Consider the following 27,450-nt stretch of genomic DNA (forward strand, 5'->3'; position numbering starts at 1 on the left):
TGAATACTCGGACAGAGTGGTAAGATCCAATCGCAGAATAGCAATGCTTTATTAGAGTACGGACAAGGGAATAGCTTAATCGTGGTCGGGCGGGCTGTGGTCAAAACCGGGCCAGGCATAGACAGGCAGAGGTACCAATGGAGCGGGCTTAGTCGTAGTCGAGGGCACAGGCACAGGATCAGAGGACGGTAATCACTGAGGTAGACAAGCAGAGGATTAAGCAATTCGGGGAGTCAAACAACAAGGCACAGGTCGGATACACGGGTAATCAAAAACAACAAACTCTCTCTCTCTCTCGGAACAAAACGCTTAGCAAGTCACAATGGAACAATACCTCGCGCTGACTGAGCTTCTGAGCACACCTTAAATCCTACACTAATTACTGACAGGTGTGCTCAGAACTCAGGTGAACCAGATCGAGTCTGATGACTCTCTCTGTAGATCGGGGAAGTGTCAGACTCTGTCTAGATCCTGCCAACCCCCGATCCCTTACAGTATCCCCCTCCCCAGGGCCGGCTCCTGATGGCCTTCTACCTCTACCGGGTGGTCTTCCTCTGGGTCGGGGTCCTGGATGATCTGGGTGCTCAGCGTGGAAAGTGGCCTTGAGAGCGGGATCCAGTATGTCCTTAGCCGGAACCCAGGACCGTTCCTCAGGTCCATATCCCTCCCCAGTCCACGAGATATTCGATGCCCCCTCGTCTCCGTCTTGACTCCAGTATCTCGTGGACTGTGCAGGTGGTGTCCTGTTCATCCTCCAAAGGTGGTGTAGTAGGTTGTTGAGCGATTGGTGGATACATCGGGCTATAATGGACAGGTTTCAACAGGGAGACGTGGAACGTAGGGTTTATCCTGTAGTGTCGAGGGAGTAACAGACGGTAGGTGACAGGGTTAATACGTCTCTGAACTTTGAAAGGACCAATGTACCTGGGTTGGAGCTTCTTGCAGCTCCGTCGGAACCGCAGGTCTCGGGTAGACAGCCACACTCGTTGCCCGGTTTGATAAGTGGGAGTAGGTCTCCGGCGTCGGTCGGCATAGGTCTTTTGCTGCTGTGAGGCTTGACTGAGATGTTGATGGGCCGTCTCCCAGACCTGCGCACTCTGACGGAACCACTCGTCCACCGCCGGTACCATCCCGGGTGCGGTATCCCACGGGAACAGGGGTGGTTGATACCCTAGAACACACTGAAAGGGCGTTAGACGTAGGGAGGTGTGAATGAGTGAGTTCTGAGCATACTCTACCCAAGGAAGGAATCGGCTCCACTCTTGCGGCTGCCGCGAACATTGTTGCCGTGAGATACTTCCCAATTTCCTGGTTGAGCCGTTCTGTCTGCCCATTGGCCTGGGGATGATATCCGGAGGTGAGGCTCACCGAGATGCCCAAGCGTTCGCAGAAGGCCTTCCAAACCCGGGATACGAACTGGGGACCCCGGTCGGAAACAATATCCTCTGGAACACCAAACTGCCGGAACACCTGGTTAAACATAGTCTCCGCCATCTGAGTGGCGTTAGGTAAACGGGTCATGGGTACTAACCGACACATCTTTGAGAATCGATCGATGACCACGAGAATTACAGTATGGCCCTCTGATTCTGGTAGGTCGGTAACAAAATCCATCGCAATGTGCGACCAGGGTCGTTGAGGAGTTGGCAATGGCATCAGCTTACCCTCCGGTAGTGCTCGAGGCGCCTTGGACTGAGCACATACTGGGCAGGATAATACGTAGTCTCTGACATCATCTGTGAGGGAATCCCACCAGTATTTTCGACTGATGAGTCGGGTAGTTCGAGTGATTCCGGGATGACCAGATCCTAGCGACGTGTGGCACCATTCCATCAGCTGAGGTCGAAGCGGAGCTGGTACAAACACCTTCGACACCGGGGTTTCTGGAGGGGCTGGTTCCGCTTGTAGGCTCTCCCTGAATCGTGTCATCGATAGCCCACCTCACAGGACCAGCACGGCAACTCATGGGGAGGATAGGTTCTGGTTCAACCGGTCTGTCAGCGCTCGAACCGTCGGGAAAGCGCGTCCGCCTTACAATTCTTGGACCCGGGAATATAAGAGACAGTGAATTGGAAACGGTTGAAGAACAAAGACCACCTTGCCTGTCGGGGAGTTCAGTCGTTAGCACTGTGAAGATACTCCAGATTGCGGTGGTCCGTGAGAACTTGGAACGGATGAGCTGCTCCCCTCCAGCCAATGTCTCCACTCTTCCAGTGCTAACTTCACCGCCAGTAATTCACGATTTCCCACGTCGTAGTTCTGCTCGGCCGGATTCAGCTTCTTAGAAAAAAAAGCACAGGGTCGTGATTTGGGCGGCTCACCTTGGTGCTGGGATAGCACGGCTCCAACTCCAACCTCCGAGGCGTCCACCTCCACGATGAACGGCAAGGTAGGATCCGGCTGACATAAAATGGGAGCGGTGGTAAATCGTTGTTTCAATGTCTCAAAAGCCCGCACTGCCCCCTCCGTCCATTTCAGACCACGCCCCTTGTGGCTGGTCATCGCCGACAGGGGAGCTGCGGTTGTGCTGAAATTACGCACGAACCGTCTATAGTAATTGGCAAACCCTAAGAATCTCTGGAGCTCTTTCACCGTCTGGGGTTGAGGCCAGTCTCGTACAGCTTGTACCTTGGATGCATCCAGTCTTACCCCGTCGGGAGTGAGTATGGCCCCAAGGAAGGAAATCGTCGTGACATGGAATTCACTCTTCTCGGCCTTCACGAACAGAGAGTGTTGGCGGAGTCGGTCCAGAACCTGTCGTACATGGGACACATGTTCACTCAGAGAGTTAGAGTAGATTAGGATGTCATCAATGTACACTATGACGAAGCGATCAATCAAGTCCCTAAAAATGTCATTCATGAACGCCTGGAACACAGAGGGCGCGTTAGTAAGTCCATAGGGCATGACACAATATTCATAATGTCCTCGATGGGTGATGAAGGCGGTCTTCCATTCATCCCCCTCTCTAATGCGCACCAGATTGTACGCACTCCTGAGGTCCAGTTTACTGTAGATGGAGGCCTGCCCCACCTGCTCGAGGGGTGCTGGAATCAAAGGAAGGGGGTAACGATTTTTAATGGTGATATCGTTCAAACCTCGATAGTCTATACAAGGACGCAGTCCTCCATCCTTTCTTAACAAAGAAAAAAACTTGATGCCGCGGGGAGACGAGATGGGCGAATGGCCCCTTGCTGAAGTGCCTCATCAATATACTTGCTCATTGATTCCCGTTCGGCTGTGACAAAGGGTAGATTCGTCCGCGAGGAGGTGTAGCCCCGGATAGCAGATCAATTGCACAATCCCAGGCCCGATGCGGTGGTAACACGGTAGCCCTCTCCTTGGAGAACACCTGCGCGTAATCCTGGTACTCTGTAGGAACAACAGTAGACACCGCACCCTTCGCATCCTCCACAGTAGACGTTTTGCAAGGTAAAATTAGGCACTCTGCCCTACATACCTCACTCCAAGCCGTGATATCGCCAGATTTCAGGAGATGACCGGATCATGGGTAACGAGCCAGGGGTGGCCGAGACTAGCGGCTCCCGTGGAGCGGAGATGACGAACAGAATGATGTTCTCATGGTGCAGGGAGCCCACTTGTAACCTGAGTTTCCCGGTACGGTGCGTAATGAACCCAGTGCCCATGGGCTCACCGTCCTAGTGCGTTGACTCGCAGGGGAGGTTGAATTGGGATAAGTTGAACTCCCAACTCCTCAGCAAGACCCATATCCAGAAAGCTGGCCGCCGCTCCGGAATCAATAAGTCCTTCCAACCTGCGCACTTTCTCTCCGACAGATAAGGTAACAGGTACATACATTTGTTTAGATGTAATGTTCAAAACGGGAGTCTCACTCACCGGTTTGGCAGTTCCGAGGCGATATCCTGGGGTACGGTTAGGTCGTACGGACATTGACGAACGAAATGACCCGACTGACCACAATACAGGCATAGTCCGTCTTGCCGACGTTGTTGTCTCACCGACCCTTGTAGAGGTGACCGTCCCAGTTGCATAGGTTCCTCCTCAGATTCTCTCCTCCGCTCTGTCGATTTCATAGGACCAGTGATCGAGGGCTCCCGAACTGTGGATGCCTTGTGTTGCACTATAAGATTATCAATAGAGATGGCTATTTTGATAAACTCATGTAGCGCAGTGATATCTCCTCGACAAGCCAACTCAGTCTGTACGTCTTTGCGCAGCCCTCTTCGGAAAACTGTGAGCAAAGCAGTCTCGCTCCATCCGCTACCGGCTGCTATAGTACGGAACTCTAAAGCGTAGTCGGCTACTGTGCGACGGCCCTGCTGAAGTTCGCATAGTTGGTCTCCCACACTACGCCCAGATACTGGGTGGTCGAACACCTCTTGAAACAGTCTCTTGAACTGAACTTCTGCATTCAGCTCGGGGACCTCAGCTGCCCAAAGCGCAGTAGCCCAATCCAGTGCTCTTCCCGTTAGCAGAGAAATCATGAAATCCACCCTGCTACGGTCATCGGGAAAACATAGTACGATTATATGACATATACAGGGACGTCTGGAGTAGAAACCCTGACATTTGCCAGGTTCCCGCCGTACCTTGTAGGTAGAGAAATCGGAGGTGCCTGACGAGGACTGACCGTGCTCGGGGTGGTGCCTTCAGCCGCACCAGCGTGGAGTAGCTGTAGGAGTTCATCCATCCGTTTCTCCTGTATCTCCCATCGCCTCTGTAATTCCGCTGGATCCATGGTAATGGCGAGGTATTCTGTAATGAATACTCGGACAGAGTGGTAAGATCCAATCGCAGAATAGCGATGCTTTATTAGAGTACGGACAAGGGAATAGCTTAATCGTGGTCGGGCGGGCTGTGGTCAAAACCGGGCCAGGCATAGACAGGCAGAGGTACCAATGGAGCGGGCTTAGTCGTAGTCGAGGGCACAGGCACAGGATCAGAGGACGGTAATCACTGAGGTAGACAAGCAGAGGATTAAGCAATTCGGGGAGTCAAACAACAAGGCACAGGTCGGATACACGGGTAATCAAAAACAACAAACTCTCTCTCTCTCTCGGAACAAAACGCTTAGCAAGTCACAATGGAACAATACCTGCGCTGACTGAGCTTCTGAGCACACCTTAAATCCTACACTAATTACTGACAGGTGTGCTCAGAACTCAGGTGAACCAGATCGAGTCTGATGACTCCCCCTCTCTGTAGATCGGGGAAGTGTCAGACTCTGTCTAGACCCAGCCAACCCCCGATCCCTTACAGAGATCAGTAATCTGTAGATACATTCTGTACAGGGTGAGATCAGTAATCTGTAGATACATTCTGTACAGGGTGAGATCAGTAACCTGTAGATACATTCTGTACAGGGTGAGATCAGTAACCTGTAGATACATTCTGTTCAGGGTGAGATCAGTAACCTGTAGATACATTCTGTTCAGGGTGAGATCAGTAACCTGTAGATACATTCTGTACAGGGTGAGATCAGTAACCTGTAGATACATTCTGTACAGGGTGAGATCAGTAACCTGTAGATACATTCTGTACAGGGTGAGATCAGAAACCTGTAGATACATTCTGTACAGGGTGAGATCAGTAACCTGTAGATACATTCTGTACAGGGTGAGATCAGTAACCTGTAGATACATTGTGTACAGGGTGAGATCAGAAACCTGTAGATACATTCTGTACAGGGTGAGATCAGTAACCTGTAGATACATTCTGTACAGGGTGAGATCAGTAACCTGTAGATACATTCTGTACAGGGTGAGATCAGTAACCTGTAGATACATTCTGTACAGGGTGAGATCAGTAACCTGTAGATACATTCTGTTCAGGGTGAGATCAGAAACCTGTAGATAAATTCTGTACAGGGTGAGATCAGAAACCTGTAGATACATTCTGTTCAGGGTGAGATCAGAAACCTGTAGATACATTCTGTACAGGGTGAGATCAGAAACCTGTAGATACATTCTGTACAGGGTGAGATCAGAAACCTGTATATACATTCTGTACAGGGTGAGATCAGAAACCTGTAGATACATTCCGTAGATACCCATAAGGCCACTCTAGAATCCACTGTAACACAACACATATTGCCTTTCAACACAATACACGCTGTTGAATAAAATAGAAAAGCAATGTTTCAGTCTGTCCTGATAAAACTCATGACCCTTCTTCTATGACCCATTTCCCATGATCCTCCAGTGAGTGCAGTGGCCCAGCAGATCCTGTGGAACTGTCTGATCGAAGATCCCGCCCTGGTGCTCAGGCACTTCCTGGAGAAGCTCACCGTTAGCAATCGACAGGTAGAGGAGCCGTCGTCCATCAAAATACTAATTTCAGTCTCATATGATAGGACCAATAGAATCCTGCCTTCAGATTGTATCACAGCTGGGCCCTCTTCAGTAGGGTACATGTTGTAAAACACTTTGCAACAGAAAACTAAAATCAATGTTGTTATGGACAAAATCTGTTGTTAGTAGACTACCTCCCGGTTTCAAAACATTTCAAAACATTTTCTCTATACTGAATACAAAAAATGACGGGTGGTTCTGACACAAAAATGTTTTATGAGACAGAACTCTAAAAGTTCCTTTTTCTTTTTTCATGTTTTTTTTTCATGCTTTTTACAGCAGGCAGGGGAAAAGTTGTACACAGACGTTTCGGTTTGTATCACCTTCTTCATGTATTGGTTTAAGGTTGTTTAAGGATGACCGTGATCGTACCTGCTTTTTCCCCCATTGAACACAACCCCTCATGTTGTTAATGTGTTTTTCCGTTGAGTTTGAATTGACACGTTTCTATGTGTATCAGGATGAGCTGATGTACATGCTGAGGAAGCTGTTGATGAACATCGGTGACCTCCCGGCCCAGACCTCTCACATCCTCTTCAACTACCTGGTGAGACAAGACATCAGTCAATGTTTATCAGACAGTAGCAGTTTTGATCAATCTGATGACAAGATTAATGAAGATCTCTCTCTTCCCCCTCTACTTCTCTCTCTGTCTCTGTCTGTCTGTCTGTCTGTCTGTCTGTCTGTCTGTCTGTCTGTCTGTCTGTCTCTCTCTCTCTCTCTGTGTCTGTCTCTCTCTGTGTCTGTCTGTCTGTCTGTCTGTCTGTCTGTCTGTCTGTCTGTCTGTCTGTCTTTCTCTCGCTCTTGCACTTTCACTCCCTGTCTCTCTCCCCCCCTCCGCCCTCCCTCACTCCCAGGTGGGGCTGATTATGTACTTTGTGCGTACCCCGTGTGAGTGGGGTATGGATGCCATCTCGGCCACTCTGACCTTCCTGTGGGAGGTGGTGGGATACGTGGAGGGGCTCTTCTTCAAGGACCTCAAACAGACCATGAAGAAGGAGCAGTGTGAGGTCAAGCTGCTGGTCACTGCATCCATGCCAGGTAAAGGTCACTGGATGCCCATGGGAGCCCTGTCATTTGACTGTGTTCCATAGCATAATGTTGACTGTTACATGTGGGTAATACAGTAAATCATGTATGTCCTTGTAGGAACCAAGACCCTTGTAGTACATGGGCAGAATGAGTGTGATATTCCTACCCAGTTGCCTGTACACGAGGACACTCAGTTTGAAGCCTTGCTCAAGGTAAGTTCTCATTATAGAGTTGATCTGCATTCTACAGATCATGACAGAATGAACCTTCTTAGGGATACACTGAAGCCATCCCCAATGCTTTGACCTCTTTCTCTTCACTGACAGGAGTGTCTGGAGTTCTTCAACATTCCTGAGTCTCGGTCTGCGCACTACTTCCTCATGGACAAGCGCTGGAACCTCATTCACTATTCCAAGGTTGGACTTCCCATCCGTTTTCAAGCAGTGTTATGAACTGTGACATTATGTGTAGATGTCTAGAATGACCATGAGAGTGTCTTCTCCGTCAGCGACTACATAATGTGCTGTCTGTCTGTCTCTCCTTTAGACCTTTGTGAGGGATATCTATCCGTTCAGGAGGTCTGTGTCTCCCCAGCTCAACCTGGTCCACATGCTGCCAGAGAAAGGACAGGAACTCATTCAGAAACAGGTACAGCATGTGATTGTGTGTGTTAGTAGTGCGTTGTGTTTCAGGTTCAAAACTCACAGTTAAAGCCACACTTTGCAATGTGTGCACTACACCAAAAAGGACATACAGTATAAATGACTGAAAATATCACAACTGTGGCTTTAACAGTTTGAGAACTGTGACCAAGCAAGATAACCTTCTGTTTGTCTGTCCATATCTTTACTGGTGCCTGTCTCAGCCTCTTGTGCATACTCAGTGTCTCCCCCTCCTATCGCTCTCTCTCTCCCTCCCCTCCCTCCCTCCCCTCTCTCCCTCTCTCTCCCCCCTCCCCTCTCTCCCTCGCTCCCTCTCTCCCTCTCTCCCTCTCTCTCCTCTCCCCTCCCCTCTCTCCCTCTCTCCCTCCCCTCCTCTCTCTCCCCTCCCCTCCCACACCCTCCCCTCTCTCCCTCTCTCCCTCTCTCTCCCCTCCCCTCTCTCTCCCCTCCCTCCCCTCCCTCTCTCCCTCCCTCTCCCCTCCCCTCCCCTCTCTCCCCAGGTGTTTTCCCGTAAACTGGAGGAGGTGGGCCGTGTTCTATTCCTTATCTCCCTAACCCAGAACATGCCAGCCATCCACAAACAGTCCCATGTGTCCATGCTCCAAGAGGACCTGCTCCGCCTGCCCTCCTTCCCCCGCACGGCCATTGACGGAGAGTTCTCTCTCTTCAGCGAGCCACAGGGTAAGACTGGAGTGGACGCTATCTTGAATGGTACCTGAATGAACAAACAAGACAATAAAGAGAGATTATAAGGTTTGGGGGCAATTCCATTTTAATTCCGGTCAATTCAGGAAGTACATCGAAATTCCAATTCCAATTCTCTTCAATGCTTTTCAATGACGACAACTTGGAATTGGAATTTGGTTTACTTTCTGAATTGACTGGAATTGAAATGGAATTGACCCCAACCCTGGAGATTAGTTGCATTTTAAAATGAAGATGTAATGCAGTAAAGTACTGTACTACATTGTGTATCTGTGGTGCATCTTCAAAGTAGACAACACAGATCACAAAACAAAAGTCTACAAACACTTGGAAAGCATAAACGCTAGATGTTTCAAAAAGTATTCAGTGCAAAGGGACTGAGTTAGCCACATATTGTGCCCTCCTCTCCCCAGGCAAGGAGCTCTTCGGCCTGGACACTCTCCACAAAGTCCTGTGGATCAAACTACTAGAAGAGATGTTTCTGGGCATGCCCAGTGAGTACCCGTGGGGGGATGAGATCATGCTCTTCCTGAACGTGTTCAACGGCGCCCTGCTGCTACACCCCGAGGACAGCGCCCTCCTCAGGCAATACACGGCTACTGCCATTAATACGGCCGTCCACTTCAACCACCTGTTCTCCCTGAGTGGATACCAGTGGCTCCTCCCCACAATGTTGCAGGTGGGTAGTACAGATCTAGGATCCGTTTACAGGTCCAGCAGGTTGATGTTCTCCATTAGAGGCTGAAAATGCTGAACTGATCTTAGAGCAGTTTCATGGTGCTACTTCATCCACCTGCTAAAATACATTTAGCCTCCCTAAATCCTAACCCCGACCATTAGTCACACTGCGCCCGTCGACCATTGACATCGAAAGGGTCCTTCATTTGAGTCAAATATTTGGTCTCTTGTTTTTGTGTTTGTTTATAAGTGAAAACCAATAAACAATCGATCATATGCACGTTTCTTCACGTATTCAGTTTTAGATTCGTTTCCTGGTAAAATCATTTCAAATCACTCATAATGAATGCCTGGGTTCTCAATGTGACTCATATTGGTGCTGAAAGGACAGAACTTTCAACTGTTTTTTGACAGTTCATTGGGGTCTATGTGTCACGCCTGCTCCCGCTCCCCCTTCCTGGCGCTCGAGGGCGCCAGGCTGCCCATCATTACGCACACCTGTCACCATCGTTACGTGCATCAGCGCTCATTGGACTCACCTGGACTCCTTCCCTTTGTTCATTACCTCCCCTATATCTGCTGATCCTCTGTTTGATCCCCTGTCAGCATTGATATTGTTTCGTTTCCCCTGTCCAGACGCGGTCCGTGTTTTGTTCCTGTCTGTTTTTTCCATTAAATGTTCACTCCCTATACTTGCTTCACGTCTCCCAGCGTCTGTCCTCACACTATGTTTTCTTTCGCACGAGATCGATGAACAAAATGTATAAAGAGGTAATTGCTTATAAATATTCCTAGGCCTAGCCAAAATGGGTTTTAAGGGAACATTCACAGAGATATATTAACTAGGTTAATAATCTGTTTTCTTCGGTGGGGGACCCATAGAGAACGCGCATGGGAAATGTTTAGTCCTGCATTAAACTATACCAGTTTATAATTGTATGATAGACTCAATCACAAGAAAAGATTGGAAATGAATGTTAGCGTTGCTGTTAACTGGTAGTTTAGCTGCTGAGAGAGACGTTAAACCCCCAGATCTGGAACATCATTTTTTACAAATTTGTTTGACGTGAAACCGTCACTTTCTTAGAGATTGATTGAAGACAGAATACAAGGATGTTAATAGGAATGGATGTCGACCTGGATGGTGTAATAGATTATTCCATTTGTTTCCACAGATGGGAGAAGACGAAAGAAAGACAGAAATAGCCTGATGCAGCAAAATTCAGATGCTAGATAACTGGACAAAATGCACTAACTAATTGATAAAATAAGAAATATATCCATAGAGAGCGCCTGCATCCTAAATGTGACTGGGAATGGTTGCTGAAATGACAGCTCATGCTCAATGAGAAGTGGTCGAGCTTTTCTTTTCACCGGCCTGTCAATTACAAAATAACAGACCTGGGTTTGTTATTAGACCATTCATGTATTTAAACAATATTCCTTTGAAAATACAAGTAGATGAATATTGGAATGTACAGTTGAAGTCAGAAGTTTACATACACTTAGGTTGGAGTCATTAAAACTTGTTTTTCAACCACTCCACAAATTTCTTGTTAACAAACTATAGTTTTGGCAAGTCAGTTAGGACATCTACTTTGTGCATGACACAAGTAATTTTTCCAACAATTGTTTACAGACAGATTATTTCACTTATAATTCACTGTATCACAATTCCAGTGGGTCAGAAGTTTACATACACTAAGTTGACTGTGCCTTTAAACAGCTTGGAAAATTCCAGAAAATGATGTAATGGCTTTAGAAGCTTCTGATAGGCTAATTTACATCATTTGAGTCAATTGGAGGTGTACCTGTGGATGTATTTCAAGGCCTACCTTCAAACTCAGTGCCTCTTTGCTTGACATCATGGGAAATCAAAAGAAATCAGCCAAAACCTCTGAGGAAAAATTGTAGACCTCCACAAGTCTGGTACATCCTTCGGAGCAATTTCCAAACGGCTGAAGGTACTGAGTTCATCTGTACAAACAATAGTATGCAAGTATAAACACCATGGGACCAAGCAGCCATCATACCGCTCAGGAAGGAGACGTGTTCTGTCTCCTAGAGATGAACGTACTTTGGTGCGAAAAGTGCAAATCAATCCCAGAACAACAGCAAAGGACCTTGTGAAGATGCTGGAGGAAACAGGTACAAAAGTATCTATATCCACAGTAAAATGAGTCCTATATCGACATAACCTGAAAGGCCACTCAGCAAGGAAGAAGCCACTGCTCCAAAACCGCCATAAAAAAGCCAAACTACGGTTTGCAACTGCACATGGGTACAAAGATCATACTTTTTGGAGAAATGTCCTCTGGTCTGATGAAACAAAAATAGAACTGTTTGGCATTAATGACCATCGTTATGTTTGGAGGAAAAAGGCGGTGGGGGGGGGGGATTGCAAGCCGAAGAACACCATCCCAACCTTGACGCACAGGTGTGTGTCACGATCGTCGAAGGAGGAGGACCAAGGCGCAGCGTGATATTCGTACATACTTATTTTATTAAGTGCACACAAAAAACTAAACAACAAACGATAACGTGACGTCCTAGGTCTAACACAACCAACACGGAACAAGATCCCACAACTACTGTGGGAAAACAACCTGTCTAAATGTGGTTCCCAATCAGAGACAACCAGCAACAGCTGACACTTGTTGCCTCTGATTGAGAACCACTCTGGCCAACATAGAAATACAACAACTAGAATCTACAACACAGAACACAAACACATAGAATCTACACACCCTGGCTCAACATATAGAGTCCCCAGAGCCAGGGTGTGACAGTACCCCAGAAGGCGCGGACTGCGACCGCGCCTAAACATAAACCAAACAGGGGGGGGCTGGGTGGGCATTCCTCCTCGGAGGCGGTTCCGGCTCCGGGCTTGACCACCACCCTCCAACAATCCCCCGTAGCGCCCTGGTCCGGTCTGGCCCCGCTGGCTGGAGCTGGACTGGACATCGTAGGAGCGGATTGCTTAGGCTCCGGTGTGGAGCAGCTGACCGGTACCTGACCAGGCACCGGTGACCCAGGCACGGGTTGTGCCGACTGACGACGCGCACCCCTGGTTTGGTGCGTGGAGCAGGAAGCGGCCGGACCGGGCTGACGACGCACACCCCTGGCTTAGTGCGTGGAGCAGGAACGGGCCGGACCGGGCTGACGATGCGCGCCCCTGGCTTGGTGCGTGGAGCAGCAACGGGCCGGACCGGGCTGACGATGCGCACTTCGGCTTGGTGCGTGGAGCAGGAACGGGCCCTACCGGGCTGACGATGCGCACCCCTGGCTTGGTGCGTGGAGCAGGAACGGGCCGTACCGGGCTGACGATGCGCACCCCCTGGCTTGGTGCGTGGAGCAGGAACGGGCCGGACCGGGCTTACGATGCGCACCCCTGGCTTGGTGCGTGGAACAGGCCGGGCCGGGCTGGCGACGCGCACCGTAGGCTTGGTGCGAGGGGCAGGAACAGGCCGGGCCGGGCTGGCGACGCGCACCATTAGCTTGGTGCGGGGAGCAGGAACAGGCCGGGCCGGGCTGGCGACGCGCACCGTAGGCTTGGTGCGAGGGGCAGGAACAGGCCAGGCCGGGCTGGCGACGCGCACCATTAGCTTGGTGCGGGAGCAGGAACAGGCCGGGCCGGGCTGGCGAGCGCGCACCGAGGCTTGGTGCGAGGGGCAGGAACAGGCCTGGCCGGGCTGGCGACGCGCACCATTAGCTTGGTGCGGGGAGCAGGAACAGGCCGGGCCGGGCTGGCGACGCCGCACCGTAGGCTTGGTGCGAGGGGCAGGAACAGGCCGGGCCGGGCTGGCGACGCGCACCATTAGCTTGGTGCGGGGAGCAGGAACAGGCCGGGCCGGGCTGGCGACGCGCACCGTAGGCTTGGTGCGGGGAGCAGGAACAGGCCGGGTCGGGCTGGCAACGCGCACCATTGGCTTGGTGCGGGAGCAGGAACAGGCCGGGCCGGGCTGGCGACGACACCGTAGGCTTGGTGCGAGGGACAGGAACAGGCCGGGCCGGGCTGGCGACGCGCACCGTAGGCTTGGTGCGAGGGACAGGAATAGGCCGGACCGTACTGGGAACACACACCACTGGCCTTAAACGGGGATCAGGAACAGGCCGGACCGGACTGGCAATACACCTCAGTACCTCTCGCCGTGCCTCTACATCTTCCTTCCCTTTTTCTCACCAATGGCTCCCGTAACCCGGTGGCCTTTTCTCCTCATCCACGAACTCGCCCCCTTCTCTGCCTCCAGCAGCCCCGTACGTCCATGCCATGTGCCCCCCTAAAAAATGTTGGGGGTGCCTCTCGCCTGTCCGACCACGGCCCGGTTGACGCCGCTTCTCCTCTCCTGCCTGGGTCTCCCCCTTCATAGCCCTCCGGCAACGGACGGCCTCCTCCTCCGTAATCTGCCCCCAACCGAGGAGGATATCTACTAATGTTACCTCCTGCGTGTGTTCCTGGACACGCTGCTTGGTCCTGGTGTGGTGGGATCTTCTGTCACGATCGTCGAAGGAGGAGGACCAAGGCGCAGCGTGATATTCGTACATACTTATTTTATTAAGTGCACACAAAAAACTAAACAACAAACGATAACGTGACGTCCTAGGTCTAACACAACCAACACGGAACAAGATCCCACAACTACTGTGGGAAAACAGCTGTCTAAATGTGGTTCCCAATCAGAGACAACCAGCAACAGCTGACACTCGTTGCCTCTGATTGAGAACCACTCTGGCATAACATAGAAATACAACAACTAGAATCTACAACACAGAACACAAACACATAGAATCTACACACCCTGGCTCAACATATAGAGTCCCCAGAGCCAGGGTGTGACAGTGTGGCAGCATCATGCTGTGGGGGTGCTTTGCTGCAGGAGGGACTGGTGCACTTCACAAAATAGATGGCATCATGAGGAAGGAAAATTATGTGGATATATTGAAGCAACATCTCAAGACATCAGTCAGGAAGTTAAAGCTTGGTCGCAAATGGGTCTTCCAAATGAACAATGACCCCCAAGCATACTTTCCAAAGTTGTGGCAAAATGGCTTAAGGACAACAAAGTCAAGGTATTGGAGTGGCCATCACAAAGCCCTGACCTCAATCCTATAGAAAATGTGTGGGCAGAACTGAAAAAGTGTGTGCGAGCATGGAGGCTTACAAACCTGACTCAGTTACACCAGCTCTGTCAGAAAGAACGGGCCAAAATTCACCCAACTTATTGTGGGAAGCTTGTGGAAGGCTACCCAAAACGTTTGACCCAAGTTAAATAATTTAAAGGCAATGCTACCAAATACTAATTGAGTGTATGTAAACTTCTGACCCACTGGGAATGTGATGAAAGAAATAAAAGCTGAAATAAATTATTCTCTCTACTATTATTCTGACATTTCACATTCTTAAAATAAAGTGGGGATCCTAACTGACCTAAAACAGGGAATTTTTACTAGGATTAAATGTCAGGAATTGTGAAAAACTGAGTTTAAATGTATTTGGCTAACTTGTATGTAAACTTCCGACTTCAACTGTATTTGGAAATACTTTTGGAAAGTATTGGCATGTAGGTTTAGTTGAAAATACTGAAATACACAGACGGGTGTATTTTCAAATACAAATATTGAAATACTTCATGCATTTGAACCCTGGTCTGTTTGGTCCTAGGAGTATTTGAAATGTATTTGGAAACAAGTACTTTAAAATAGTTTAAAATAGTATTTATAGAAAATTATTTGAATACTTCAAATAGAAGTAGTTGATTCGGCCACATTATTTGAAAATACTTAAATACAGTAAATAAGTATTTAAAATACAAATACTTAAATGCTCATGTATTTGAACCGGAGGACTGATGCCAAGATGCTGCTTCAACCCAGCTTTAGGAGGCCACAGAAAATGCAGCCCAAATCCCCAAATTAATTTTGAATTGTGCCTACACATGGTGTTACAATATGACAATGCCTTCTTACAAGTTCGTATGATTTCTCCCTGTAATGTGTTGTAGGCCTATGGTGACTATGAGAGTAACCCACTGTAATGTGTTGTAGGCCTATGGTGACTATGAGAGTAACCCACTGTAATGTGTTGTAGGCCTATGGTGACTATGAAAGTAACCCACTGTAATGTGTTACAGGCCTATGCTGACTATGAGAGTAACCCACTGCTGAGACAGGGGATAGAGTTCTGCTGCAGACAGTTCTACATCCTGCACCGTAAACCCTTCATCCTCCAGCTGTTTGCCAGCGTGGCCCCACTGCTGGAGTTCACAGTAAGTGTGTGTGCATCTCTCTGATTCAGAGGGCTTGGGTTAAATGCAGAAGACACATTTCGGTTGAATGCATTCAGTTGTGCAGCTGACTAGGTATCCCCTTTACATGATAAGCCTATCTGCATCTGCGTGTGTTGTCTGACCATGTGACTGTGTCTCCCTCCCAGACGTGCACCAGCACAGGCCTGTCTAAGGGGGTGTCTGCTCAGTGCCTGTTTGACCTGCTGGTCTCTCTGGAGGGAGAGACACGTGATACCCTGGATGCCCTGGAGCTGGTTAAGGCTGAGAAACCCCTACGATCCCTGGGTAAACACCACCACCTCAACCCCCCTGGGTCCCATCCCTCAGGGCTATTAGATCATTAGAGGTTGTGTCCGAAATGGCACTCTATTCAATATCCTGTATGCCATTTATCAGACGCTTCTATCCAAAGTGACTTACAGTCATGCATGCATACATTGTACGTACAGATGGCCCCGGGAATCGAACCCACCATCCTGGCACTGCAAGCACCATGCTCTACTAACTGAGCTACAGAGGATCACACTCCCTATACTGTGCTACCTGACCAGCCCAAATAGTTTTGCTGGCGTGGCCCATTGTTTTTTGTTATGACAGCGTGAGCTGATCAGGAGAAAATTAAAACTTAGGGCCCTAGTTAATAGCTTCTAACTAAGGCCTGGAGTTTCTCCTTGTCAGGTTTCTCCTAGTTATAGACTCTTACTAAGGCCTGGAGTTTCTCCTTGTCAGGTTTCTCCTAGTTATAGACTCTTACTAAGGCCTGGAGTTTCTCCTTGTCAGGTTTCTCTAGTTATAGACTCTTACTAAGGCCCGGAGTTTCTCCTTGTCAGGTTTCTCTAGTTATAGACTCTTACTAAGGCCTGGAGTTTCTCCTTGTCAGGTTTCTCTAGTTATAGACTCTTACTAAGGCCTGGAGTTTCACCTTGTCAGGTTTCTCCTAGTTAATAGACTCTTACTAAGGCCTGGAGTTTCTCCTTGTCAGGTTTCTTCTAGTTATAGACTCCGAGTTCTCCTTGTCGGTTCTCTTAGTTATAGACTCTTACTAAGGCCTGGAGTTTCTCCTTGTCAGGTTTCTCTTAGTTATAGACTCAGGCCTGGAGTTTCACCTTGTCAGGTTTCTCTAGTTATAGACTCTTACTAAGGCCTGGAGTTTCTCCTTGTCAGGTTTCTCTAGTTATAGACTCTTACTAAGGCCTGGAGTTTCACCTTGTCAGGTTTCTTCTAGTTATAGACTCTTACTAAGGCCTGGAGTTTCTCCTTGTCAGTTTCTCTAGGTATAGACTCTTACTAAGGCCTGGAGTTTCTCCTTGTCAGGTTTCTCCTAGTTATAGACTCTTACTAAGGCCTGGAGTTTCTCCTTGTCAGGTTTCTCTAGTTATAGACACTTACTAAGGCCTGGAGTTTCTCCTTGTCAGGTTTCTCCTAGTTATAGACTCTTACTAAGGCCTGGAGTTTCTCCTAGTTATAGTCAACAATAGAACTTGACTGATAATGGTAATGTTCTTCCTACAGCATATCTTAAGGCCTGAAAGTGCTTCAGCATGAATTCAATTGGTTCTATCTGTTTCAGACTTCTGCTATGGTAGTGAGGACCTGGCCTTCTCCATCAGTGAGTCCATCAAGCTGTGTGTGACGGTAGTGGCCTACGCCCCAGAGTCTTTCAGGAGGTGTGGCTTCACTTCACATCACTCACCACCAGCCCAATATAGCAACATTGTACAGTAGGCTTAGTATATGTTAACACCCTCTCCTATCTTCTCCTGTGTGTGTTTTCATGCCTGCGTGTGTGTGTGTGTATGTGTTTATGCGTTGTGTGTGTGCACTGTATCAGTCTACAGATGCTGATGGTGCTGGAGGCCCTGGTGCCGTGTTTTCTCCAGAAGCTGAAGAGCAACACCATGACCATGGAGTCAGCCTCGGCAGCGCGGGACGAGATCGCCGCCATCGCCGCCCTGGCCACCTCCCTGCAAGCCCTGCTCTACAGCTCAGAGACCCTCACACGGTCAGACACACACACGCACACACACACACACACACACACACACACACACACACACACACACATACAAGCACAAGCTATGCATCTGATAAGCAGATATGGCCCATCATGTGTTCCAGCCCTAATTGAATGTGACATTTGTCATTTTTCTCCTCCATCTCCCCTCCCCTCCATCTCCCCTCCTCTCCATCTCCCCACCCCTCCATCTCTCCTCCCCTCCATCTCCCCTCCCCTCCATCTCCCTCCCCTCCATCTCCCTCTCCTCCATCTCTCCTCCTCCATCTCCCCTCCCCTCCATCTCTCCTCTCTCCATCTCCCCTCCCCTCCATCTCCCTCCCTCCTCCCACCCCTCTCAGGCCTATGACTGCCCCCCAGTTGAGTCGCTGTGACCAGGGACACAAAGGGGCAACGACTGCCAACCACGCCATGTCTGGAGGACCCAACACCAGGTGTGGAGTAGCCTACTGTAGGCATGGTCCATTAGGGTGCCATTTTGGACACAGTCCGGCAGGTGTAAAGTCCATGACTTATTTCACCTTCATTTAAGTATCTTAAAGACACTGTACCATGTGGTAGTTGTTATGAACATATTGTTGTTTTATTACTTTTCCTAATTTTCTTAATAACTGAAAGACATAAATGTAGTGTTGTTGATGTTCCTGGATGCTGTTTTGCTGTAGTGATATCAATTCACTCAAAGACAATAGAAGATGTCCCATCTGTTTATACCACAATTGGTATAAATGATCATGTTTCATGGATGCTTGTTTGTGTCGTGTACTCGTGTTGCTTGGTGTCAATGTCAGTCGCCTTGTGTCCGGCATCAGGGACAACCTTCACCTGCTGGAGGAGGGCCAGGGGATGCCCCGCGAGGAGCTGGACGAGCGCATCGCCCGCGAGGAGTTCCGCCGGCCCAGGGAGTCCCTCCTGAACATCTGCACAGAGTTCTACAAGCACTGCGGCCCGCGCCTCAAGATCCTGCAGAACGTGGCCGGGGAACCCCGTGTCACCGCCTTGGAGCTGCTGGACATCAAGTCCCACATGAGGTGACTGGTTGGATTTAGTGCATAGTGTTTTAACCAGGTGGAAACTATCCTAATTTAATGCCCATTGTGAAGCACCCACCTGGGTGACAGTGGCCACGTGTGAGATACACTTTAACCATGTATGACATCGCTATTCACTGTGACATGGTATTGACTCATACAGGGACCTGATTTGACATGATTTGCAGAAACTTCTATAATTGTGCGTGTGTGATTGTGTGTGTACAATATGTATGCCTTTATGTGTGGGAGTGAGTGCTGTGTGTGTGTGTAATTCCCTGACCCTGCGTGCGGTTGTGCATGTGTATATGATTGCGTGTGTGTTTTTGTGTATGATCGTGTGTGTGTGTGTGTGTGGTTATGTGTTTTCCCCCAGATTGGCAGAGATCGCCCACTCCCTCCTCAAGCTGGCCCCCTACGACAGCCTGACCATGGAGAGCCGAGGCCTACGCCGCTACGTCACCGAGATGCTGCCCATCACCGATTGGTCGTCCGAGGCCGTGCGGCCCGCCCTCATCCTCATCCTGAAGCGGCTCGACCGCATGTTCAACAAGATCCACAAGATGCCTACGCTCAGGTGCGCTCGCCCACAGGCTCTGTGCTCCAGGTCTGTTGCCGCGCTGCGCGCCCTTTAACCCTTGCTCCTTCACAACCGTACCATACTGTGGTGTTACAGTGGAGTGAAGTACCGTACTGTGGCGTTACAGTGGGGTGAAGTACCACAGCTGAAGTCAACTCTGTTCCTAGCCCAGCTTGCTGAACTAGCCAGAGTAGTGCACTGCTGCTTCCGTGGGTGTAAGTGTCATCGCTGCTGGCTGCTCACAGTTTGATTGTGTGTGTGTTGTATCTTTGTAAAGTCCTATGACTGCTGAGTTTGGCTCTGCTTATGTGTGTGTCTGTGAGCTCTGTGATGTCATCTTTCATTATGAACTGCTTTCGGCTCACATAGAGAGTCATCAGAACCTGGACCTGGTTATTGATACCTCTGCTGACTAGTGATGGGATTGTCTATTTAATAGCCTTTGCAAACCAAACGTTTTCAAAATGTGAAATTATATAGTGTGATATTTTGTTAAGTGTGTGCTGGGTTTGTGGTGGATGTGTGTATCAGTGGAGGCTGGTAGGAGGATCTATAGGAGGACGGGCACATTGTAATGGCTGGAATGGAATAACTAGAACGGTATCAAACATATGGAAAGCACATGTTTGACTCTGTTCTCCTATAGCTCCTCCCACCAGCCTCCTCTGTTGTGTATGTTTATGAGCGTGATTAGTAAGTTAATGTGTGTGTGTGTGTGTGTGTGTGAGCGAGCCTGTGTGTACGTGTGTGTTTATACTGATTGTGTGTGTGTACCTGTGTGTACCCTACAGGAGACAGGTGGAGTGGGAGGCGGCCAGTAGTCTGATTGAAGGTATCTGTCTGACTCTCCAGCGTCAGCCAATCATCTCCTTCCTCCCTCACCTCCGCTCCCTCATCAACGTCTGTGTCAACCTGGTGAGGAGTGGTCACACACACACACACACACACCTCAAATACACACTGTGCTGTGACTTAACTATGATGTTGCTTGTTTGCGTGTGTGTGTTTCTCTCTGTGTGTGTGTGTGTGTGTGTGTTTTCTCTGTGTGTGTATTTCTCTCTCTCTCTGTGTGTGTGTGTATTTCTCTGTGTGTGTGTGTGTGTGAATTTCTGTGTGTGTGTGTGTGTGTGTGTAATTTCTGTGTGTGTGTATTTCTCTCTCTCTCTCTGTGTGTGTGTTTCTCTCTCTGTGTGTGTGTGTGTGTGTATTTCTCTGTGTGTGTGTGTGTTTCACTGTGTGTGTGTATTTCTTGTGTGTGTGTGTGTGTGTGTGTGTATTTCTCTGTGTTTTTGTGTGTGTGTGTGTTTCTGTGTGTGTGTGTGTGTGTGTGTATTTCTCTGTGTGCGTGTGTGTGTATTTTCTCTCTCTCTCGTGTGTGTGTGTGTGTGTGTGTGTGTGTGTGTGTGTGTGTATGTTTGTGTGTATTTCTCGTGTGTGTGTGTGTGTGTATTTCTCTGTGTGTGTGTGTGTGTGTTTCACTGTGTGTGTGTATTTCTCTGTGTTTGTGTGTGTGTGTGTGTGTTTCTGTGTGTGTGTGTGTGTGTATTTCTCTGTGTGTATGTGTGTGTGTGTATTTCTCTGTGTGTATGTGTGTGTGTGTATTTCTCTGTGTGTGTGTGTGTGTGTGTGTGTGTGTGTGTGTGTGTTTCAGGTGATGGGGGTAGTAGGTCCCTCCAGTGTGGCTGATGGACTGCCCCTGCTCCACCTGAGCCCCTACCTGTCCCCCCCTCTACCCTTCAGCACAGCAGTGGTACGCCTGGTGGCTCTGCAGATACAGGTGACTGACTACCCAGCCCAAGAACAGACCTCTGGGGAACTGTGTGTGTGTCTGTTGTGTTGTGTGTGTGTGTGTGTGTGTGTGTGTGTGTGTGTGTGTGTGTGTGTGTTGTGTGTCTGTTGTGTGTGTGTGTGTGTTGTGTGTGTGTGTGTGTGTGTGTGTGTGTGTGTGTGTGTGTGTGTGTGTGTGTGTGTGTCTGTCATAATGAAACATTTATTTTGTTCTCTTTCCTGATTGACAGGCTTTGAAGGATGACTTCCCTCTGAGCCATGTGATCTCCCCCTTCACCAATCAGGAGAGGCGAGAGGGCATGCTGCTCAACCTGCTTATTCCATTCGTGCTGACCGTGGGGTCAGGGAGCAAAGGTCAGAGCCCTGGGTCAAGAGGTCAAATGTCACCAATCTGTGTGTGTATGTATGCATACGTGCGTCTGAAATAATGGCTGTGTTCCAGCCAGACTTGAATGTCACCTTGCAGTCACCTGCCAGATCTCACAGCGCCTGGATAGGTGTTAAAAATATCAGTTACCTGCATCATATATATAACAATCTGATGCTCGCCTGCACCATCGATGACCTGGCACCCAACGAATAGTTGATATGTGTTGCACAACTGCAATGTGGTCGGCCTGGAACGCAACCAATGTGTGTGTATGTGTTTGTTCCCCCTCTGCAGACTCCCCACACCTGGAGCAGCCAGAGGTCTCCCTGCTCCTGCAGACGGTCATCAACATCCTGCTCCCCCCGCGCATCATCAGCACGTCCCGGACCAAGAACTTCATGCTGGACACGTCCCCCGCCCACTGCTCCACCCCGGGGGACCAGGGCAAGGACCTGAGGAGAGAGGGCCTGGCCGAGTCCACCAGTCAGGCTGCATACCTGGGTAGGGTTAGACTTATGCAGACTTAGACTATTTAGAATAAGACTTACACTTAGAACTTACATTTATTCTAAGGGAACTTTATTTTCCCTGCGATAGACTAGCGTCCTGTCCAGTTAGTGTACTTGTACATCAAGCTGCCTCACGTTACAGAAACAGGAGATAGACTAGCGTCCTGTCCAGGGGGTGTACTTGTACATCAAGCTGCCTCACGTTACAGAAACAGGAGATAGACTAGTGTCCTGTCCAGGGGGTGTACTTGTACATCAAGCTGCCTCACGTTACAGAAACAGGAGATAGACTAGCGTCCTGTCCAGGGGGTGTACTTGTACATCAAGCTGCCTCACGTTACAGAAACAGGAGATAGACTAGCGTCCTGTCCAGGGGGTGTACTTGTACATCAAGCTGCCTCACGCTCCTATGAGCCGTTCAGGCTCGCATAAACCAAGACTCGTGCATAGCTACTTAGACTTAGACTTACATTTAGAACATCCATTTTATTCTGAGGGAAGTCTGTTCTGCAGGGTTCTGATTTAGGCTCCAGTGGCAGAGTGGGAGGATGAGGTGTTGAATAATAGTGGATGGCTGGTTAAAAGATGTAGGAGCTGATGGGTTGTTGATGGAGGTGGTGTTTCTCTCTCCATTACTTTCTCTCTCTTTTTCTCTATCTCCCTGCCTTTCTCTTCGTCTGACTCCTCCCTTTCTCTGTCTTTCTCTCCCCCCTCTCTCCACTTTCTCTCCCCTCTCTCTCTCCCCTCTCTCCCCTCTCTCTCTCCCCTCTCTCTCTCCCCTCCCCTCTCTCCCCCCTCTCTCTCCCTCTCTCTCCCCACTCTCTCTACCCCCTCCCCCTCCCTCCCCCCTCTCTCTCCCCCTCTCTTTACCCCCTCCCCTCCTCCCCTCTCTTCCCCCTCTCTCTCCCTACTCTCTCTACCCCCTCCCCTCCCTCTCTCTACCCCATCTCTCTCCCCTCCTCCCCCTCTCTTCCCCCTCCCTCTCCCTCCTCCCCCCTCTATTCCCCCTCTCTCTCCCCTCCTCCCCTCTCTCCCCTCCTCCCCCTCTCTTCCCCCTCTCTCTCCCCTCCTCCCCTCTCTCCCCAGCTCTAAAGGTGGTGCTAGTGTGTTTTGAGCGGCAGCTGGGGAACCAATGGTATCGCCTCAGCCTGCAGGTCAAGGAGATGTCTCTGAGGAAGGTGGGAGGCCTGGCCTTCTGGGACTTCATAGACTTCATAGTGCGCACTCGGATCCCCATCTTCGTCCTGCTGCGCCCCTTTATCCAGTGCAAGGTAGGAGTCCTGTGTAGTATTATACTGTATCCTCCATTCTGTATAGTATTATACTGTACCCTCCATTCTGTGTAGTATTATACTGTACCCTCCATTCTGTGTAGTATTATACTGTATCCTCCATTCTGTATAGTATTATACTGTATCCTCCATTCTGTGTAGTATTATACTGTACCCTCCATTCTGTGTAGTATTATACTGTATCCTCCATTCTGTGTAGTATTATACTGTATCCTCCATTCTGTATAGTATTATACTGTATCCTCCATTCTGTGTAGTATTATACTGTATCCTCCATTCTGTATAGTATTATACTGTACCCTCCATTCTGTGTAGTATTATACTGTACCCTCCATTCTGTATAGTATTATACTGTATCCTCCATTCTGTGTAGTATTATACTGTATCCTCCATTCTGTGTAGTATTATACTGTATCCTCCATTCTGTATAGTATTATACTGTATCCTCCATTCTGTGTAGTATTATACTGTATCCTCCATTCTGTGTAGTATTATACTGTATCCTCCATTCTGTGTAGTATTATACTGTATCCTCCATTCTGTATAGTATTATACTGTATCCTCCATTCTGTGTAGTATTATACTGTATCCTCCATTCTGTATAGTATTATACTGTATCCTCCATTCTGTGTAGTATTATACTGTATCCTCCATTCTGTGTAGTATTATACTGTATCCTCCATTCTGTATAGTATTATACTGTATCCTCCATTCTGTGTAGTATTATACTGTATCCTCCATTCTGTGTAGTATTATACTGTATCCTCCATTCTGTGTAGTATTATACTGTATCCTCCATTCTGTATAGTATTATACTGTATCCTCCATTCTGTGTAGTATTATACTGTATCCTCCATTCTGTATAGTATTATACTGTATCCTCCATTCTGTGTAGTATTATACTGTATCCTCCATTCTGTATAGTATTATACTGTATCCTCCATTCTGTGTAGTATTATACTGTATCCTCCATTCTGTGTAGTATTATACTGTATCCTCCATTCTGTGTAGTATTATACTGTATCCTCCATTCTGTGTAGTATTATACTGTATCCTCCATTCTGTGTAGTATTGTCACAAACGAGACTCCCGCTGTTCCTCCTGCTCACCACCAGAGGGAACCCTCTCCTGAGTATTAAACCCCTGAACTACATTTCCCACATACCTGGCTCTGATTACCGTTGCACCTGACTCCCATCAGTAGACTATTTAGGTGCTCTCAAACTCTCTCTCTTTGCGAAGTCTTGTTTACCCTGGTGATCATTTCTGAGCGTTTTCGCCTGTGTCTGTCTGCCCGTGGATTTACTCTGGACTGTTTTCCCTCCTTGATTCTTTGCTGCCTGCCCTGGACTATATTCTTTACTGGACTGATTTTTGTAAGCTTGCTGCCTGCCCTGACCTTATGCCTGTACCTGGATTACGAGTTGCCTTATCCCTACTGTTGTGTCTGCTGGCGATTGACCCTGTTTGTACGACCCAGATTGTAATAAAACTGCAAATGGATCCTCACTCTCCTGGAGCGTCATTACAGAAGACTTCGCCAACACACGATCCAGCAGCTCTGGTTCAGATGTCCACGGAGATCTCCACTCAAGCTCACCAACTCGCCATTCATCAACAGCAGCTAACCCATTTAACTACAGTAACAGAGGAACTCGTCAGGACGCTACAGAAGTTGCCGGTGTCGCTAACGAACCCAGCCCCTCCTCCACCGAACGCGAGTGTGGGCGCTTCTCCACCACCGTCACTCACAGTTAACCCACGTCTGGCTCTCCCTGATAAGTTCGACGGCAACCCAACTAAAAGTAAGGGATTTCTACTGCAATGTTCATTATTCATTGATCAACAACCAGCTATGTATGTCACCGATGCCAGCAAGATTTCCTTGGTATGCTCACTCCTCGCTGACAAGGCGTTAGAGTGGGTGACGGCGGTTTGGAGAGAGGATGGCACTGCTTTTCCATCGTTTGGTACCTTTCTTCAACGCTTCCGGGAAATATTTGAACACCCGGAGGGAGGTATGAGAGCTGATGACCGACTACTTGCGTTGAGCCAGGGCAGGAATACCGCAGCAGAATATGCTTTGACATTTCGCACTCTAGCAGCTCAAACCGACTGGGTGGAGAGCACACTTAAACTGCTCTTTCGCAAGGGACTCAGCTTGGAGTTGCAATCCGAACTGGCCTGCCGAGATGAAGGGAAATCGCTGAATCAATTCATCGAACTAACCATTCAGATTGACAATCTGATTCGTTCACGTCGTCCACTCAGAACGGTACCCACCAGCACACAATACCCGGTCACTCTGTCTCAAACTGAACCCATGCAGCTCGGATATACTCACCTGACTCCGGAAGAACGAGAACGCCGCATACGTCAACATCTCTGCCTCTATTGTGGTCAACCGGGCCATCTGAGGGCGTTTTGCCCCCACAAGACCACCTCCTCGTAATCCCTCTTCGGTGAGTCCTTGTGTTCAAGCACATCATTCCAGTTCTTGCATCAAAGTACCTATAGTATTATCTCTAGAGGGCAATCATATATCCACATCAGCTCTATTAGACTCAGGAGCAGCCGGGAACTTTATGTCTCACGAGTTTGCCCAACAACAACAACTCCCATTAATCTCCTGTAACTCTCAATTAGCAGTGGAGGCGCTAGATGGACGGCCTCTCGGCGATGGGAGGGTCCTGCACACCACCGTGGACCTTCAACTACAGACCGGTACCCTTCACACTGAGGTAATTCGTTTCTCGTCATCTCATCACCTCATAACCCGGTTATTCTTGGACTCCCCTGGCTACGTCAACATAATCCCCTCATCTCATGGAGGGAGGGTCGTATCATCAAATGGGACCCGTCATGTCACTCCAACTGCTTAACTGGCAGCCCTTCACTCTCCATTCAGACCGTCACGCTAAAGGACGAGCCGGTCCTTTTCCCCACTCTTCCCATTGAATACTCTGACCTCATCGAAGCTTTTAGCAAGACCAAGGCGATGGAACTCCCCCTCCACCGATCAAGCGACTGTTCCATCGAACTATTACCAGGCACAACACCACCTAAGGGCCGAATCTTCCCCTATCACAACCCGAATCAGAAGCCATGAACAACTACATCGAGGAGGAACTTTCGAAGGGGGTTCATTAGAACGTCGACATCACCTGCAGCCTCTGGCTTCTTCTTTGTTAAAAAAAAGACGGTGGCCTACGCCCCTGTATCGACTACCGGGGTCTCAACGACATCACCGTCAAGTTTCGATATCCTTTACCGCTGGTACCAGCTGCCCTAGAACAACTCCGCAAAGCCAAGTACTTCTCCAAACTGGACCTCCGCAGCGCCTACAATCTCATTCGCATCCGGGACGGTGATGAATGGAAGACAGCCTTCTCTACCAGCACTGGGCACTATGAGTATTTGGTGATGCCTTTCGGGCTGTCCAATAGTCCGTCCGTATTTCAGTCGTTTATCAATGACGTCTTTCGGGACATGCTTAATCGTTGGGTAATTGTTTACATCGATGACATTCTCGTCTATTCCAACACCTATGAGGAACACGTGCAACACGTGAGAACAGTATTACAACGACTCATTGATCACCAATTATACGCCAAAGCAGAGAAGTGCGAATTTCACCAGACTTCCACGTCTTTCTTGGGCTACATCATCAACCAGGAGGGAGTCGCCATGGACGAGAAGAAGGTCAAGGCCGTTCTAGACTGGCCACTGCCAGTAACCTTAAAGGAGTTACAACGCTTCTTGGGATTTGCGAACTTCTACCGACGCTTCATCAGGAATTTCAGCTCGGTAGCCTCTCCCTTAACCTCTATGACTAAGAGAAATGCACCACACCTCACCTGGTCAACTACAGCACAGGAGGCTTTCGCAGAACTCAAGTCACGTTTCACATCTGCCCCCATCCTCCACCACCCTAATCCTGAAATCCCGTTTACAGTTGAGGTGGACGCTTCTAATACGGGCATTGGAGCCATCCTCTCACAGCGGCACGGATCCCCACTCAAGCTCTATCCGTGCGCCTATTACTCCCGCAAACTTAGTCCAGCCGAACAGAACTATGACGTCGGAAACCGAGAACTGTTGGCCATGAAAGCAGCTATGGAGGAGTGGCGTCATTGGCTGGAGGGAGCTAAACACCCGTTTGTGATTCTA

At 48.9% G+C, this 27,450-nt stretch overlaps 1 protein-coding gene across 1 annotated transcript in view; it reads left to right on the forward strand.

Annotated features, from left to right (window-relative positions):
* Window positions 1-6,183: 6,183 nt before the first annotated feature.
* Window positions 6,184-27,450, forward strand: part of LOC123487294 (protein unc-80 homolog) — a gene marked incomplete at its 5' end in the record, with an annotated part of 30,487 nt that continues 9,220 nt past the window's right edge. The window contains 20 exon segments of the mRNA XM_045218496.1: window positions 6,184-6,284; window positions 6,793-6,879; window positions 7,190-7,373; window positions 7,482-7,576; window positions 7,691-7,780; window positions 7,911-8,012; window positions 8,527-8,707; window positions 9,145-9,410; window positions 15,541-15,675; window positions 15,843-15,981; window positions 17,267-17,363; window positions 17,528-17,698; window positions 18,052-18,144; window positions 18,502-18,741; window positions 19,118-19,318; window positions 20,113-20,236; window positions 20,973-21,098; window positions 21,340-21,463; window positions 21,774-21,980; window positions 23,075-23,259. Coding sequence (XP_045074431.1) covers window positions 6,184-6,284; window positions 6,793-6,879; window positions 7,190-7,373; window positions 7,482-7,576; window positions 7,691-7,780; window positions 7,911-8,012; window positions 8,527-8,707; window positions 9,145-9,410; window positions 15,541-15,675; window positions 15,843-15,981; window positions 17,267-17,363; window positions 17,528-17,698; window positions 18,052-18,144; window positions 18,502-18,741; window positions 19,118-19,318; window positions 20,113-20,236; window positions 20,973-21,098; window positions 21,340-21,463; window positions 21,774-21,980; window positions 23,075-23,259 — 2,948 coding nt within the window.

The sequence above is a fragment of the Coregonus clupeaformis genome, unplaced genomic scaffold (assembly GCF_020615455.1).
Source record: "Coregonus clupeaformis isolate EN_2021a unplaced genomic scaffold, ASM2061545v1 scaf1612, whole genome shotgun sequence".
NCBI lineage: Eukaryota > Metazoa > Chordata > Actinopteri > Salmoniformes > Salmonidae > Coregonus > Coregonus clupeaformis.